Source organism: Eumetopias jubatus, unplaced genomic scaffold (genome assembly GCF_037043125.1).
Source record: "Eumetopias jubatus isolate StellerSeaLion01/CBP00866 unplaced genomic scaffold, mEumJub1_p1.0 scaffold_17, whole genome shotgun sequence".
Lineage (NCBI taxonomy): Eukaryota > Metazoa > Chordata > Mammalia > Carnivora > Otariidae > Eumetopias > Eumetopias jubatus.
In genome coordinates, this window is record NW_028274823.1 from 71,471,059 (window position 1) to 71,488,694 (window position 17,636).

At 47.4% G+C, this 17,636-nt stretch overlaps 1 protein-coding gene and 1 pseudogene across 1 annotated transcript in view; one reads left to right on the top strand and one right to left on the bottom strand.

The window, feature by feature from the left end:
• PGBD5 (piggyBac transposable element derived 5) overlaps positions 1-16,431 on the bottom strand; it is a 100,137-nt gene extending 83,706 nt beyond the window's left edge. The window contains exon 1 of the mRNA XM_028104494.2: positions 16,113-16,431. Within this exon, the coding sequence (XP_027960295.2) occupies positions 16,113-16,431 (319 nt within the window). The remainder of the gene's footprint in view (positions 1-16,112) is intronic.
• LOC148162221 (small ribosomal subunit protein uS8 pseudogene) lies at positions 617-1,054 on the top strand (annotated as a pseudogene).
• Positions 16,432-17,636: the final 1,205 nt, after the last annotated feature.

Here is a 17,636-nt window from a genome sequence, read left to right on the forward strand (position 1 = left end):
CAAAGATTTAGTCATTTAGACAAAATCTGTATTTGGTGCTTTGTGTGTGTGCATGTGTAAAATAAAAGGATAGTAATAAATTTTTTTTTAAGATTTTATTTATTTGAGAGAGAGAGAATGAGAGATAGCACGAGAGGGAAGAGGGTCAGAGGGAGAAGCAGACTCCCCGCTGAGCAGGGAGCCCGAGGCGGGGCTCGATCCCCGGACTCCAGGATCATGACCTGAGCCGAAGGCAGTCGCTTAGCCAACTGAGCCACCCAGGCGCCCTATTATACACAATCTTAAAGATTTATTACTATCCTGGGCGCCTGGGTGGCTCAGTTGGTTAAGCGTCTGCCTTCGGCTCAGGTCATGATCCTGGGGTCCTGGGATTGAGCCCCACACTGGGTTGCCTGCTCAGCGGGGAGCCTGCTTCTCCCTCTCCCACTCCCCCTGCTTGTGTTCCCTCTCTCGCTGTCTAATAAATAAATAAAATCTTTAAAAGAAAGAAAAAGAAAATAGTTGGGAGAACAGTATGTTGTTTTCAAATGATGGTGGAGAAATATGCATTCAATTATAAGAGAGGGAAGGAGAATGAGACAAAATATTATTAAAAGGGAAAATAAGCTTTTTCTGCCATCTTTCCATGAGGCCATAATGGTGTGTATGAACATCCCAGCAGATGCTCTCAAGAGCATTAACAATGCTGAAAACAGAGGCAAATGCCAGGTTCTTATTAGGCCATGCACCAAAGTCATTGCCCAGTTTCTCCCTGTGATGCTGAAGCATGATTACACTGGCAAATTTGAAATTATTGATGATCACAGAGCTGGGAAAATTGTTGTGAACCTCACGGGCAGGTTAAACAAGTGTGGAGCGATCAGCCCCAGATTTGATGTACAACTGAAAGATTCAGAAAAATGGCAGAATAACCTGCTCCCGTCCCCCCAGTCTGGTTTGACTCTACTGACAACCTCAGCTGACATCTTGGACCAGGAACAAGCAAGACAAAAACACACAGGAGGGAAAATCCTGGGATTCCTTTTCGAGGAATGCAATACATACGTGCAAATAAAATGCCTCGATGGACCAAAAAAAAAAAAAGGAAAATAAATTACAGTCAACTGATATTCGACAAGGGTGCCAAATGATAAAATGGGAAAAGAACAGTATTTTCAACAAGTGGTGCTGAGACAACTCAACATCCACATGCCAATGAGTGAAATTGGAGCCCTACCTCACACCATATAGAGAAAATAACTCAAAATGCATCAAAGACATAAATGTAAGAATTAAAATGATAAAGTTCTTAGAAGAAAACGTAGGCATAAATGTTAGTGGTCTTGAACTTGTCAATAGCTCCTCAGCTATGACACCAAAGTACAAGCAATTAAAATTAATTAATGGGACTCCATCAAAATGTCCAGGTTTTGTGCTTCCAAGGAACCCAGTGACAAAGTCAAAAGACAAGCCCCTAAATGGGAGAAAATATTTGCAAATCATATATAAGGAACACATATCCAGACTGTATAAAGAATTCTTACAACTCAAATAAAAAGACAACCCAATTTAAGAAATGGGCAAAGGACTTGAATACACATTTCTCCAATATACATGTATATATATATGGCCAATAAGCACATGAAAATATGCCCAACATCACTAGCCATTAGGGAAATGCAAATCAAAACCACAATGAGATACCACCTCCCATCCACATGGATGGCTAGTATACAAAAAACCCAAAACAAGTCTTGGCAGGGATACGAAAATTTGGAACAGCTGCACATTGCTGGTGGGCTTGTAAAATGGTGCAGCCACATTAGAAACAGTTTAGTAGTTCCCCAAAATTTTGAACACAGAGTTACCATATGACACACCAATATCACTCCTGCGTACGTACCCAAGAAAAATGAAAACTATGTCCACACAAAAACTTATACGTGAAGGTTTGGGGTTTATTCATAATAGCCAAAAGGCAAGAACAACCCAAATGTTCATCAGCTGATGAACAGATAAAAAAAATATGATCTATCCAGTCAATGGAATATTATTCAGCCTTAAAAACGAATAGAATTGTGTTATGTGCAACAACACAGATGAGCCTTGAAAACATTCTGCTAATTGAGAGAAGCCAGTCACAACAGACCACATATTGCATAATTTAATTTATATGGAATTTCCAGAATAGATACATCTATGGAGACCAAAAGTACATTAATGGTTGCCTAGGGCTGGGGGTGATGGCTAAAGGTTTCTTTTGGGGATGATGAAAATGTGCTAATGGTTTAGCATAGTATAGTTAACTATACTAACAGCCATTAAATTGTACACATCAGACAGGTGAGTGGTATGGCATGTGAATTATATCTCAATTAAGCTGTTATCCAAAAGATACAAAGAACTTCTATATTTATCAAGTAGAAAAAGAATGAACTTGTTTAAAAACATCAAAATGGGGAAGAGAAAAAAGCAAAATAAAATAGGATGGGGGGAATAAAAAATCATGCCTGTTTGTCATTACTTTAAATGTACACAGATTGACTTCTCCAACTACATTAAAGTGCCTATCGGGGGGGCGGGGGGTGGTTACATATCCATGCTGTTCAAGAAACGTACTTAAAATGGCAAAAGGGTTTGAAAAAAATGTACCAGGCGAAGAGATACCAGGCAAAAGAGGAAGTAGGAATGGCAAAATTAGTAGCAGACAAGTTGGATCTAAGGTTATAGGTACTAAGATGAAGAGGGACATTATTACAGACACAGTTTGGAGAGAATATATAAAAGGCATAAGTAGGTATTATACATGTAACAACATGATACCTAAAGACTCTAAAAATGCAAGAACATGGTAAAATTTTAGCTCTTCAAATGGGAATATCTACTAGAGAGGGAAAAACAAGGATACACAGAAAATAGAAAGACACCCTTACTTCCCTCAAAAAACATACTTTTTTTTTCTTACACCTATGAAATGCCACATTTGTAAAGATTAATTGCATACTTGGCAACAAAGAAAACCTTTACAAGTCTTCCAAATTAAAGATTTAAAGGACAGTTCTCTGATCACAATCCAGTAAAATCAGAATTACATAACTAGATAACAAAAAAATTGTAACATAGAGATTAAGAAATATATTCTTTGATCAAAGAAGAAATCAAAAAAAGGACTGAAGAAAATCTTGAAAGCAATGGAAAGATTTTTTCATACCAAAACTTACAGAAACACCACACGTCATACTCTAAGGAGATTTTAGTGTTAACTGCTTTCAATTTCAAACATTTTTTTAATAAAAGAAACTTTGTACTCATTTAACCCCATCAGAGAAGAACAGTTCAATAAATCAAAAAAAGGAAGTAATTATAATACAGATAAAATTTAAAACTAATATAAAATGTAAGAGGGGCAAATAAACTCAAAGTGTTTCTTTGAAAAGACTAATAATAAAAGACTTCACATGTCCTATTAAGGATAAGAGAGAGGGAAAATGTGGGGGGAGAGAGAGGGGAAGGGGGAGGGGAGGGGGGTTTCAGGGAGTAGGGGTGAAAGAGAGAGAGAGATGCAAAACAGATAAGCATTACAAACAGAGATATAAAAGCAAATGCATAATATAAAAGCAAATAAAAGAATCATTAAACTGCAAGGCATTTTATGCTGACAAATTTGATAACCTAGAAGAAATGATGATTTCCTAGAAAAACAAAATCATCAAAATGATTCAAGAAGTGGAAAATTCAGAATTACCAAGACCAGACAGCTTTGCAGCTAAATAACCCGTCATCTACTGTTAAATGACGACAGGCAATTAAAAAATAATAACCCAATTCATTTTATAAAGCTGAGCATAATTTTAATACCCAGACCTGTGAGGGATGAGAGGTGAAACTATTAACGAATCTGGCTTATGACAGATTAGTTACAGAAACTGAACTCATGTTAGCAAATAACAGAAGTCAGCCATCTACCAAAGGGACATATCCTGAGACCAACTTGGATTTATTCCAGGAACATACAGGGAGCTCAAGACCAGAAAATCAGTAAGATTTACCTCATCACTAAATTAACTGTGAAAAAACTCTGAAGACCATAGCAATAAATGCATTTGATAAAAACAAAGGCATCTGAGAAAAGTTGAGCAGCAATTCCTTATAAAAATTAAGAGAACAGAAGGAAGTTATTCATGAAGTATTACCAAACGAGAAGCACTTGATCAAGAGGTAGATAAAATGAGCCCGTATTCATTAAACAGCGACAAAACCCCATGCGTGCGTGGGTACGGACAAACGCATTCACGGATGAGCATCAAGTTGTCAACAGGGATTATAGGGACAAAGGCAGCGGTGAGGAGGAGAATTTTAACAAACAGGGAAGGTAAAACAAGGACTGCAGTTAAAAATGGTGTATGATACCAAAGCATGCAAATAAGACTGGATCCTTTCACGTGTATAATTTTTAAAACACTGCTACACAGTATTAGAATTACCAAGAAAAAAGGTACTCTTGTTTTCAACTGCACAGCCTTCACGGGCTTTCCCAGTACCAACGTGCCCGGGAAGATACTCTGTTGGTGACATTACATTTTCGTTGTACTCCTTAATGAACATGGGAATCAGCCCATAGGCTGCAGGTCAGAGCTCAGGCATGGCCACGCCCACCCCCATCCAGAACAAAACTCCCGGCTTCCATTCTGTCGGGGGCGGGGGGGGGGGGGGGGGGGGGGAGGGCACTTGGAGCTGTTAAGGAGCAGGGATTTGAGCAGTCCTTTGGTTTCCCCTGAAGCCATCTGCATCCATCATGTTTACCATGGCTCTACAGAAGTGTCGGGGCTTGGCTCCCCCGGGGTATTCCCTCAGCTCCTAGGACATCCTTCTTATGAGAGCACCTATTACTCAGCGTCACGATGATCTGAGGGCCACCTGTGTTCATCACTAGACTCCATGCTGGCTGAGCTGGAATCCTTTCTTGTTAACTTCTCAAGTCAGAGTTTCTAATGCAGCGCTGGGCGCATCGTAAGCACTCTGTCAGTATCTGCCAAATGAATGAAACGTATTCAAAACATGGTATGAAGTCTGCATTCTGAAACTTCTTTAAAAGGAGCCGTTTGCTTTAGTTTCCTGGGCGATTTAAAAATCTTCCAACCTTGCTGCCAATAACCTGATATAGTGAAGGAATGTTGGCATGCCCCATGGGGCATGTGACTCTGGTTGGTCCTTTGGCAGCAGGGATGTCAGGGACGTTGATACCACTCTTCCAAACCCAGCAAGATGTTGGAAGGGGTAGGTTGCTGAGTGCCTCCTGTGACTGACCCTGTGTGACATCACCCGGTGCCTGCAGCTGCCCTCTGGGAAATGTCACTTTAGAGGCAGGGCTGGGATGGGCACCCAAGCATGTGTCTGTCTAAAAAGCCCTGGGCACCACATCACAATGCCTTCCCGAGAAAGAGAATCAAAGACAGTTGCAGATCTTCAGTCCTTCCCACCAAAGTATCTCACACACCATCTTCGAAGTTTGGGCAGGGAGCGCCTGGGTGGTTCAGTCGGTTAAGCATCTGCCTTCAGCTCAAGTCATGATCCCAGGGGTCCTGGGATCGAGCCCCACATCATACTCTCTGCTAAGCAGGGAGCCTGCTTCTCCTTCTCCCTCTGCCATTCCCCCCACTTAGGCTCTTTGGCTCTCTCTCTCTCTCTCTGCCAAAAAAATGAATAAAATCTTAAAAAAAAAAAGTTTGGGTCATACTCTTTAGCCGTTCCGGTTTCCCTGGGGTAATTTGCCATCTCCCTGAATTTACCTGCATCTTTCCCAGAAACTATTTCTTATCTGCCAGCCTTCTTGAAGATAAGGAGTCTATAAATTTTCGATAGATAGTGTGAACTTACGCTTGCTCATGTTTGTATAACATGCACCTCTTTCTATCTTAAAGAAAAGCTTCTCACTGCAAAGGTCTCTGATCTCCAATTAGGTTCTGTTCCAGAATCCCACTGGAATTCTGCATGCATGTCCCCTAAGATGCCATAAATCGTGGTCCAGCTTCCCAGCCAGTCAAGGAAAACACATTGGAAATCCTGCTGAAATATTAGTAAGAGCCAACGAAAGGGAACATGTTTATCTGCCTCAAACGCTGGGACCTAAAGAAAGCAAGTTTTATTAGAGGCAAAAGAGGAAGGAGGTGTGGACTGTTTTTTATGTGACTCTGGAGCGGAGGTCTGCTCACTCACAGAAGCTCAGAATCGTCACATAGGACACCCCCCCCCCCCAAGTCAGCTAGGGATTCTCAGGAAAACTTAAATTGAAGATGTTACGTGTTCTCCACCTTCCCCAAACGCAGGAGTAACATCGACAAGCAAGACTCTCACCACTCTTTAGACAATTCCACTGATTTACATTTTTTCTTTCCAGAAAATCATCCTTTATCCCAATCCCTGATCTTCTCTTTGTAAGCTTCCTAAACAAGAAAACAGGTGTCCTCCCTCTCCGATGCCATCCAAAATAATTCAATTTTTAATCGCTTTTGCCATGGACGCTTTTGGGCGGCTTTGAAATGTCAGAATTTGACCTATCTGTATCCTCTTCACCATCTTGGAAAGGATGGGGCACTTCTCAGCGGCCTCAGTCACCTGCGCCCGGGGTCGCTCTCCCCGCCTGACCGGGGTTCCAGCTGAAGGCCCTTAACATTAGAGTATGAGGTGGATTCTCAGCCAGTGGTGCCTCACAGGGCGCCTCAGGAACTGAGGGGCTGCCAAGGGGCGGGAGGCACCTGGGGGTGGGGTGGGCTCTGAGGCCCTCCCACTCCCGACTTCAAAGACAGTGCCCACTTTCCACTGGCTGATAATACGTACCCTGGGTTTGTCCTAAGGTCCCTGGTTGCTAAAAAGTTTTGAAAATCTTCTAAGTAGCACAATATCCATCATGTGCATTTTGGTCACACAGGACAAAAGCTTAAAGGAAGAAAGATAAAGCTGCCTGTAATGAAGCACCAGCTCTGTGCTCCCCCACACATCTTTACTGATTCTCAGAACTCTGGGAAGGAGCTCCTACATAGATGATGGACTCTGCTGAGCCACTTACCCAAAATCACAGGATGAGCACAGGGCACAGCCCAGGCCTTCTGCCCCGGATCCTCTCCAGCCATAAACTGACCACCAAGCCCTTTTAAACCATCTACAGCCTCAAACCATCGATGTGCAATTAAACATCTGCATCTAGAACGCCCTATGCACATTGCTTACCTGCGTTATCTTACCTGTCCACTCCCAGGGCTGCTGGGGGAATTTCCCTGAGAGAATACAAAGAATTCATTTTTATTCTCCGGGTTGTTTTCCATGGTTTCCCCTCACGAATCCTCACAGAGTGATTCGGCCTGTGGCCCTACTGATCTGAATCTGCTTTTCCCCCATCAATCCTCTCTTCTTTAGCGTCTGTGCCAGTTAAGCTGGCTGTTCTAACAACACCCCCACCAGATGTATGATGAATCGAACAGGAAAGAAGTTCATTTCTTGCCGACATAAATTTAGTCCACGATAAATATGATTGATGTGGGGCGCCTGGGTGGCTCAGTCGTTAAGCGTCTGCCTTTGGCTCAGGTCATGATCCCAGGGTCCTGGGGTCGAGCCCCACATCGGGCTCCCTGCTCAGCGGGGACTCTGCTTCTCCCTCTCCCACTCCCCCTGCTTGTGTTCCTGCTCTCATGCGCTCTCTCTCTCTGTGTCAAATAAATAAATAAATAAAATAAAATCTTAAAAAAAAATATATGACTGATGTGTGAGTGGCTTTTCTCCAAACGGTGATTTAGATACAAGGTCCCCCAACATCTCTGACGTGTGGCTCAGAGGAGCCTCCACGTGGCCAGGCCTGAGAGTGGAGTCCACACTTTGGCTCATTTTCCACTGTCCTGAATCCAGGCAGTGTCCCCGTCTCACGGCAAGGGGTGCTGGGAAACGAGGAGCAGCCACTGCTCGGGAAGACAGGCAATAGGCAAAACAGGTTTGGAGAATGACACTGGTCTTCAAGGGCCCCTTGCAAGGGACTTATCATTAATTAGTTGATCTGACGAGCATATACTGTGTTCCGTACTCACGCTCTAAGTATGATGCTTCCTTGTCCCCTAATCAAAGGAACTAGTTCACCTGAGGTCATTTAACCTCTCTGTGACTCAGTTTCCTTATGTTAAAAATAGGGATAATAATACCTCACAAGATTGTTTTGAGGATTACACACATTACAAAGTGCTTAGGGGCGCCTGGGTGGCTCAGTCGGTTAAGCGTCTAACTTCAGCTCACGTCATGATCTCAGGGTCCTGGGATGGAGTCCCACATTGGGCTCCCTGTTCAGCAGGGAGTCTGCTTCTCCCTCTCCCTCCCTCTGCCCCTCCCCCTGCCTGTGCCCTCTCTTTCTCTCTAATAAATAAAATCTTAAAAAAAAAAAAAGGAAGTGCTTGGGACACTATCTGGCACAAAGTACTTGACATACAAGCACCTGTTAAATAAAGGGGTGCAAGAAGCTGGCTCCCCTGCAAGTTTCTAACAGACTCCTGTCTGGGGGTCTCTAGCTCTTACGAGGTGGGCAGGTGGCAGGAGCCCAATGCTTGGGACAGTTCCTCCGAGGCCAAGTTCATTTTTCTATACAGGACAGAAAACCCTGTAAAATACATCCCAGACTTTGCTTCAGTACCTTCCTAGTAAGGAATCCGTTCCCCTCAAGAGCTGCCCCAACCTCTCTTCCACCATTTGGGATGTAGAAAATGCTTAGCTCCTTGTAGACATTTCTTTATTGGTGCTGATTCCCACCCTCACTTTTAACAACCTAGCTCTGTGTCCATCTATTCTTCTGTTCATTCCTTTATTCAACAAACGTCGAGGACTCACCATGTCCTAACTGTGACCAAGACATCCAAGGTCTCATCCCACATGGGAAATGCATTAGCTTATGGGGCTGCAAAGAGGGATGGGGGAAGGTAGTGATTTTATATTCTTGGAGACAGTGACATCCGAACCAAGACCAAACTAACAAGCAAGGGCTTCCATGAAGAACATTCCAGGTACAGGCCCTGCAGGCACGAAGGCTCTGAAATGAATAGATTTTGTGTTGATGGCAGGACAGGGGACAAAAGGGGACACTGGAAATGAAGGCTATGGAGGAGGCCTTGCAAAGGACTCTGGAATTCCCTTTGGCTTCAGTTGGAAGGTTTAAGCAGAAGAGTCAGTGGATGGGCTTATGTTTGTAAAGATCGCTCTTCTTCCACAGAAGAAATGGGGATGGGGCAGGAGTGTCAACAAGACTAGAAGCTGGAAATCAAAGCAGATGAAGTTTCCAATATCCTGGCCAAGGAGTGATGTTGTCCCAGTTAGAGTGTAAAGATTTGCAGTTCTAAACTTTTTAGTAAAGCGATTTATTAAACATACAACTAAATATGGCCCGAGGTTCCTACTTTTGTAACAGTTCTTCCTGAAAGTCACAAAGCTGAAAAGGGCTCTCTGTAACCATGTGCCAGTCTAGGCGGAGCATCATCTCTACGTTACAGGATGTTTTAGGGAAACTGTTACTCTTTTAGTACAACATCCCTCCCACCACCAGGTAACACCATGCTTCCTCCTGCCAATACAAGTTGAGTTGTCCCTTTCCCTCTGCCTTCCTTCAAGGGGAGACCTCAGGGCTTCTCCACAGATTTCATCCTCTCTACGTTCATATTTCTCACCAAACCTGCCAAATCCCCCTCTGCATGGGCTCCAGCATTTGCAGGTAACATCTATATCCATGCCTGAACTTGGGAGCTCAGATTCCAGCTACAGTTACTTGCAATATGATAAAAATTACATCATGTCACATTTCAAGACATTTTCACTGAAAAGGCTTCAGGTCAGGATGCTCAGTTTAGGAAAAGAGTGGGGCCACTCATGGGCCAAGTAGCATACCTTCTCCCCTCCTGGCCTTTGCCCAAGTTTGAGATGCCCCGTTCCTTCCTTTATTCACCCGAGTGAATCTTTATTCACCCGACTAATCTTTATTTGTTCTTCAAGATGCAGCTTAGGGGCCGCCTCCATCAGAGGTGCCGCTTCTTCCCCAACCCAGCTGGATCAGGTGGCGCACCTCCGGAATCCCATATAAATCCACGTTTACCGGATCACACTGTTCACCAGAGACTCTTCCTCCTTTTCTTCACTTTGTCTCTCCTATCGGACCCCAGGAGACAGGTTTTATTTATCGTTTTATCCCAGCAGGGTTCAATATGCTTGCTGAATTAATACGTGGCACGTCTCGTACATCGCTGGTGGGTGTATACCCTGGAACACTGTTTGGCAGTATGTACTAAAGCGGTGGTTCTTGGGGCACCGGGGGGCTCAGTTGGCTAAGTGTCTGCCTTCGGCTCAGGTCATGATCCCAGGGTCCTGGGATCGAGCCCCACATCCGGCTCCCTGCTCAGCAGGGAGCCTCCTTCTCCCTCTCCCTCTGCTTCTCCCCTCTGCTCGTGCTCTCTCTCACTCTCAAATAAATAAATATATAAATCTTTTCAAAAAATAAATTAAAAAAAATAAAGCAGTGGTTCTCAACTGCAGGTGATGTGGCAATGCCTGGAGAAATGTCTGGTTGCCGTAACTGGAGGAAAGGGTGCCACCAGGCGTTCAGTGGGTAGGGGCCAGGGACGCTGCTAAACATCTGGCAACACACAACACGGGCCTCCTTAACAAAACGTCACCCAGCCCATAAGGACAATAGTGCCGAGGGTGAGACCTGCATCTAATCTATGACCCCGCAAACCTACTCCTCGGTTTATGTGTTCAACGTATACGTCCATCAAAAACAGAAGAATGTCTGAAGCAGCTGTACCCACAGAAGCCCCAACTGGACACAATGTAAAACACCATTAACAGGATAATGGATAACCAACTACAGTACTTATATGGTGGAATACTACACGCGATACAAAATTAAAGACTGTGACATGCAATAATAAGAATGAATCGCACAGATATATTGATGAACTGAACCACCAGACCAAAGTAACAGGCAAACTTAATCGATGGTGATGGAATAGAAGTCGGAATAATGATCACCCCTGGAGGCAGAGAGTGACTGACTGGGAAGGAGCAGGCGGGAATCTTTGGGGTGCTGGGAACGTTCCTGATCTTCATCTGGGTCTCAGTTGTACGCACTGAGCTGTGCACTATGACTCATGAGCTCTATGTGTGTTACACCTCAAGAAGCTTTATTAAATGCATCGGTCCTCTAAGAGCACCCTACCAGCAGGAGTCACGCACTTTAGTGGGTCCTCTAAGCAAGACCTTCTAAGCCTTTTTGGTGTACTGCCGGCAGGAGTGTGCATTTCTGGAAGGCTATTTCACCACAGATATCAAAAACCTTACAGTGTGTCCTGATTCAATTCTGTTTTGATCATTTTATGCTAAGGAATGTGCTAAGGATGTGCACACAAACCTAAGCTTCAGGAATATTTATCGTAGCATAATAAATATAAGGGGGAAGGGGCAATGAACTCAACACCTATCCAGAGGGAACTTGTGTAACATCATGGACTCATTAAAATTGACACTTGAAAATTTAAATGGAAAACGTTTACAATATATTAATTACAATTAAAAAGCAGGTCACCCAACAAGATGTAATCTAAGATACATGAATGATATACTCAATATAATTAACTATGATTATCTAGGGTAATGAGAGATTATGGGATTTCTTAAAATTTTATCATTTTTCCCTAACATGTACATATATTACTTGTTAATAAGAAAAAAATATACAATCACACTTCTTAAAAATAAAGGTGAATTTTCTACTTTAAAACTGAGTACCAGACCCCACACAACCCCCAGATTCCCAATGTATTCAAAGCCCTGCTACCTGCAGAAACACTCTAAACTCTCATCACAATGGCTGAGGTGTAGCAGGGATTAAATAAAGAGATAAAATTCTAGATTTTCTGTCTCCTATCTGACTGTGGGGATTGGTTACACAAATCCATACATGCCTTAAACCGCACAGAACTGCATATCGCCCAAAAAAAGTTAAAAGCAATTCCACGTAAAAATATGGAAGTATTTCCGACTGAAAAAGGTTTTAGATGCTGTAAAGAAAAAAATAAAAAGGCACGACCTTCCTTGAACGATCAAGTCTGCTTAGTTAGAAGGCTACCACTTCACCAGGTAATCTCATCGCCCGAGACCCTGACTGAAAAGACCTATCTGTGTTTCTCTGTAAAGTGGAGGTGATACTGGCTCTCTCAGAGTACTCTCGAAGGTTCGGCACGATGAGGAAAAGCATGCTATGAATGGGACCGCTGGTTATAATCAGCGTCATGCCCACCACCTGAACAGAACCTCTCTCCAGGAAGCTCCCTTCTCTGAATTCTGTGTGGTGGTGGCACATGCTTGATTATTTTGCAGCACTGCATAAGATGTACCTTGTAGCTCGCCCAGACTCCCAGTTCCTCCTGGAGCCACAGAACGTGGTACAGAGCTAAAGGTGCAGCTGCTTATCCTGGACAACGACAGGGGCCCAGGTACCTCCACTCACAAATCCATTATGAGAGTATCCGTTTAACTCTGGCTTTAAGAGAAAGATTTTTCTCCTCTTACTTGTTAGTCAAAAAAGACTTCAGGCGAAATAAATCAACAACAAACTCTAAGATAAAACATTTCACAATGTTAATTTTCAGAGCCCTGTGGTCCTCTCCAGCTTCTCAAGGTCATACCTCCCGAGGGTTCCTGACATGTACACATGTACACGGAGAACACACTCCTGTGAAGTCTAGCCTCTAATAGAAAAAGCAAACAGCTCAGATCCCAGCCAGCCACGACAAAGGACCGACAAAGCCGAACACACGGGAGCCCCTGAGCATCTGTGAATCTGCCTGTTCCTTTGCCTCCTCAGAGAGAACGAATCACAAGACTGCTCAGAATAAGAAACCAAAAGGGCAGAAGCCCAAAAAGCAGCCGGCCTGAATTTCATGCTGCTTCCAAAGAGTGAGCTTACATGCTGTGTCGGTTATTTGCACAGTGGGCAGGCGAGGCTGACAGCTTGAGGGGGCTATTTTAGAGAGAGAGCTGCAAGTCTGATGAGAAGGTTCTCGGCCCTGGGCTCCCGGCAAGCATCTCCAGCTCCCAGGCTGACCCTCCATTCACACAGGGGTTAAGAGCCCGTCAGCCAGCCCCGCAAGCATGGTCTTTGTATTTAAATCATCTCAAGGGGACCCATATCTCCAAGCACAACCAGAACCCGGGGAGGTGAAAGAAGGGGGTGAAGGAGAGGACCCCTCTACCAATAACTATTGGCGGCACTTCTGGAGCGCCTGATCCAGGAAGCTAAATACATGGACAAAACAGAAGGAAGAGTCTGGGAAGACTAGAAGAACAGCTAGCGGAGGAGTCTCAACCTGAACCACAGAAATGCCTCTGCCTGTCTGCCCTCCTCCCCTCCCCTCAGCTGGGCACCAAGTGTCTCCCTACTATGTGCACTCCAAGTGCAGATCAAAGCTCAGTGGTGCCCAATGCCTCCACCTCTCTCACACACAGGGACTCTAGATCATCAGAGGGCTCCCAGACAGCAGCTGTAATCTCTAATTAAAAAAAAAAAAAAAACCCAAAAAGCCCCAACCAGCCCAAACCAGCACAAGCAATAGAGATTTACCCATAAGACACAGTCGCACACATACATATTCACTTATTTACACACATACACCTGCTTTTACAGCAGAAGGCAGGCAGGAAGCCTGTTCCCTAAGTGTAGAATCCTTTGCTTTCCTCATCTGATTCTAGCAGCAACAGCCATTTCTGCTACAGATTTTCTTTTATGAGGGCTGATTACAGATCAAAATGCCACCCTCCTGCTTGCCTCCCTACCCTACCCCACTGGCCAAGTGAGGTCTGTCAACAAACCAGGGAACAAAGATGGAAGAAAGGCCCAAGCTGCATTCCTTCAAAGTGGGGTTAGATTCTACACTTTGAAAAAACCTCAGAGCCTGAACCTCTTTGCTCTCAGAGTGGCCAGGGTGCAGCTCTCAGCCTCTTAATAAACGTGTCCATCTCTTCCCCCCGCCCCCTCCACCAGGCACAAGGGTTTTCTCTGCCCAGCATCTATTTTCAGCCCCCATAAATCATATCCCATTGTTTCAGGCAATCTGAACTCACACTTAATAAGCCATCAACCTCACCCCTCCACCACCATCCCAAATTTCCCTCAGGGAACGACTGTTTCAAGGAAGAAAGGAAATTCTTCATCAGGGCTGGATATTAAAAGCAAGCTTCCACACAAAACTGGAAAACAAAATTGGGTATAGATACCATCAAATAACCACTAATGTCTTCGGTTAAAGCACTTGCCTGTGATTCTCAGGTCCAGGTGTGAGCTCAGTGAACATCCGAAGGAAGCAGAATTTGAACCTAATGCTAAATGACATATGATCCTGCACTTCATGAACATTTAAGTGCTGCAGTGGCTAGATTAAATTGCTCTGATGCAGAATTTCTCCGAAGTATAGGTTACTAAGAGACATTATATTGCTTGAAAATTTATTTAGGTGCGTTCATCCTTCTCACACCAACACACTCATGGATCTTATTCATAATCAGGCTTAAGCTAACACAATTCTCCTATTTTCCCGGGAGAGGTAGGGAAACAAGAGGACATGTATCTCATGTTCCAAGATCAAAAACTGGATCACAGCACTCATAGCATCAAGTCTGCCAAACCAGAGCTCTGGGTATGTACAATTCTTAAAGAGCTAATTTAATGGAAAACAGCCATCTGGGGCTGGAAACCCTTATGACATTCTGGAAAATGTAGGAGGTTTAAAAGGATTATGCAGAGTGACTTTGAAAATTCCCAAACTCTTAACCAAAGCCTAAATGAGAACATGTTGTTAAATTTAACCATTCCAAAACACTGCACAGTTAACTTGGACCCTGCGAGCCCAGCTGTAGCTCAGGGTGTCCACACTGCAGCCTGCCTGTGGGAGGTTGGCAGACCACTCCCTGCTGAGAGAGTCCAGCCAACCCAAGCAGCCTACCAGCAGGCTGCAGCACCATGTCCAGATCCAAGCCCAGGCACCAGCCAGGGGTCCGTTGGGCCTGCCCTCCTGCGGCTGAACAACAGTCAGGGAGAGCCACAGGAAAAGCCGCATCATGCCCAGTACGGCCACTCCCTGGTCCTCAACAACACCGGTTGCACACTCTTCCACACACAAAAATGGTGTGCAGAAACAAGGGCCTGCCACAGAAGGCTGCTGAGCAAGGAACAAAAATCATCAAGGGACAGGTGGAAACTGCTGGCTAGTCTCCACCTCTCCCAGAGGGCAGAGGCCACAGAGGCCACAGAGCTTCTGCAGGGTTAAGCAGAGACGTTTTAGGACCACCTCCGGAAAAAGGAGGCAGTAAAAGAGGACCTCCAGCAGCCTCAGCTGCCAGCACTCCTGCGACCTCCAGATATCAGGGGCTTGACCATGACCGTGTCGGTAAGCTGAACACACATGAAAGTGCCTTCTGACGCAAGAGCCTCCTCCTTAACGCTGCTAAACTTGTCCTTTCACTCTTCCCTGCTCTTAGCAAGTGATCCTGAAAGGCACGGACAAAGTTTCTCAGATTAACTAGAGAAAACATGAGCCAGTGAAGACGCCCTGGGGTGGCCTCTCCAGAGGCTCTCACGGGGCCTCCCTCCAAAGGCTACCTGCCCCACCCCTGGCACCTGGGTAAAGCTGCTCTGGGGCCATCAATACAGGATGATTTACGCGCCCCCCCCACCCCCCGCAACACACACACAAGCCGCGTCAGGTTTGCAGAATCCCTTCAACTAGTAAACCCTAACTCAAACGCACCCCTAAGTGCGACCCCACAGGTGTGACTGGCTTGGACACTCCTGGCAAGTGAGGGAAGCCCCCCCCGCCAGGTCTTTGCCAGCGGCAGGGTGCTGGCCCCGGCCTCCGCCTCATCCTCTCCACCCGCGGGCAAGTCGGAGCCCCCCCCCACGCAGTCAGACTGATTCTCGCACTTCAAATCCCCGCTGCCGCGACCCCATTTGTGTGCTGATACGAACAACCGACCGGCCGGCCCACCGAGCGTCTGGAGTTCTCCTGGCCCCGCGTTCCCGCCTCCCCGGGCCGCCCCCGCCCCCGTGGGCCGCGCCTTACCGCCGGTGTCCTCGAAGCGCGGGGGCGGGCGGTCCCGCAGCGTGGCACTCCAGCCCGCGCCAGCCTCGTCCTCCTCCGGCTCCTGCGCGTCCGGGGCGCCGGGCGGCGGCGGGGGGCCGGGGCGCTCGTGTTCGTCGTCCGAGGAGGCGGCCGAGGAGGAGCGCGAGGCGGCAGACGTGCTGTAGAAGGGGTTCCCGCCGCTGTCCGGGCCCGACTCGCCGAACACGTCGTCGGAGATGTGCAGGCTCTCGTAGCGCGCGCGGGCCGCCTCGAGCAGCGCCGGCGCCCTCCTCCGCGCGCCCCCGCCGCCCTCGGCCATAGCCCCGGCCGCCGCCCGCGCGCCCGCCCCCCACAGCGCCTCCCAGCCGCACGCGCCGGGCCCCGGGCCCGCGCCGCGGCCCGCCGCCCCCCACCAGCGCAGCCCGCAGCACAGCGCCCGCCGCCCCGCGCCCGGCCGGCCCGCCGTCTTGGCCGCCTCGGGCCCAGCGCCCGGGGAAGCGCCCTCGGAGCTCGGGCGCCGCAGGCTGCGGGCCGCGGCGGGACGCAGGGTGCGCGGGCGGGAGGCAGGGGCTGCGGCCGGGCCCAGGCGCCGCCGCTACTGCCGCCGCTACTGCCGCCGCTGCGTCTCCTCGGCGCCCGCCGCGTCCCCGCGCGCCCTCCCGCGGCACCCCGCGCTCCCCGGCCGACCTTCCCGGGCGCGAGCCGCCAGAGGCGAGCCCCGCCTCCTCGCACCTCCGGCCCGCCGGCCAATGGGGAGCCAAGCCGGGGCGGGGCCGGCGCGGGGCTCGCCCCACCTCCCTCAACGGGGCGGGGCGAGGAGAGCGGCGGCGGCGGCGGGAAGGGGGAGGGTGGCCTTTGGCTTCCTCGCCTGCAGGGACGTGCGGCCTGGGACGGACACCCGCAGGCCCCGCGCTGCCCCACAGGGGGAAGGGAGGAACCGAGTGGGTGTCGGGTGGGGTGGGGGGAGGGGACGCAGCCGATTCTTCTTGCCGCCGAATACGGCTCACGGAGCGTGAACGCCGCGCTCACCGTACCCTTCCGCAGTCGGCGCCCGGCGCCGGGGAGCTGTCCGCCCCGGTGGTTCTGAACCAGGCGCTGCGGTAACTCCAGGTAGGCGGCGGGCCCGAGGGTCACAATTCCCGCGGCTGTTGCTGCTGCTGCGGCTTCCGTGGTCCACAGCGAGCTGCGCCGCGAGCTCTTATAAGCACAAGGGCTGTCTGGCTTCCGGTAATCTTGCTCTAATAAGGAGCCGGCCTCGCTGGTCCATTTCTGGGGTCAGATGTTAACTCAGTCTCGCTTCAGTACCCCTGTAATTTGAGGGAGGGCAGTATCTGGTTTTAGTCATTCCTCTCGTCTTTGACGTTTGACATCTTTTAAACTCAAAATATTCATTACCTCCGAAATACTGATTACTCTAACACCAGTATTGCAACATCTTCACTCATACATTTGACGCACTCGTCTATTAAATTATAGCACAATCACCCAGGATTCAGCGCTCTGATAAACAATAGAACAGAAAGA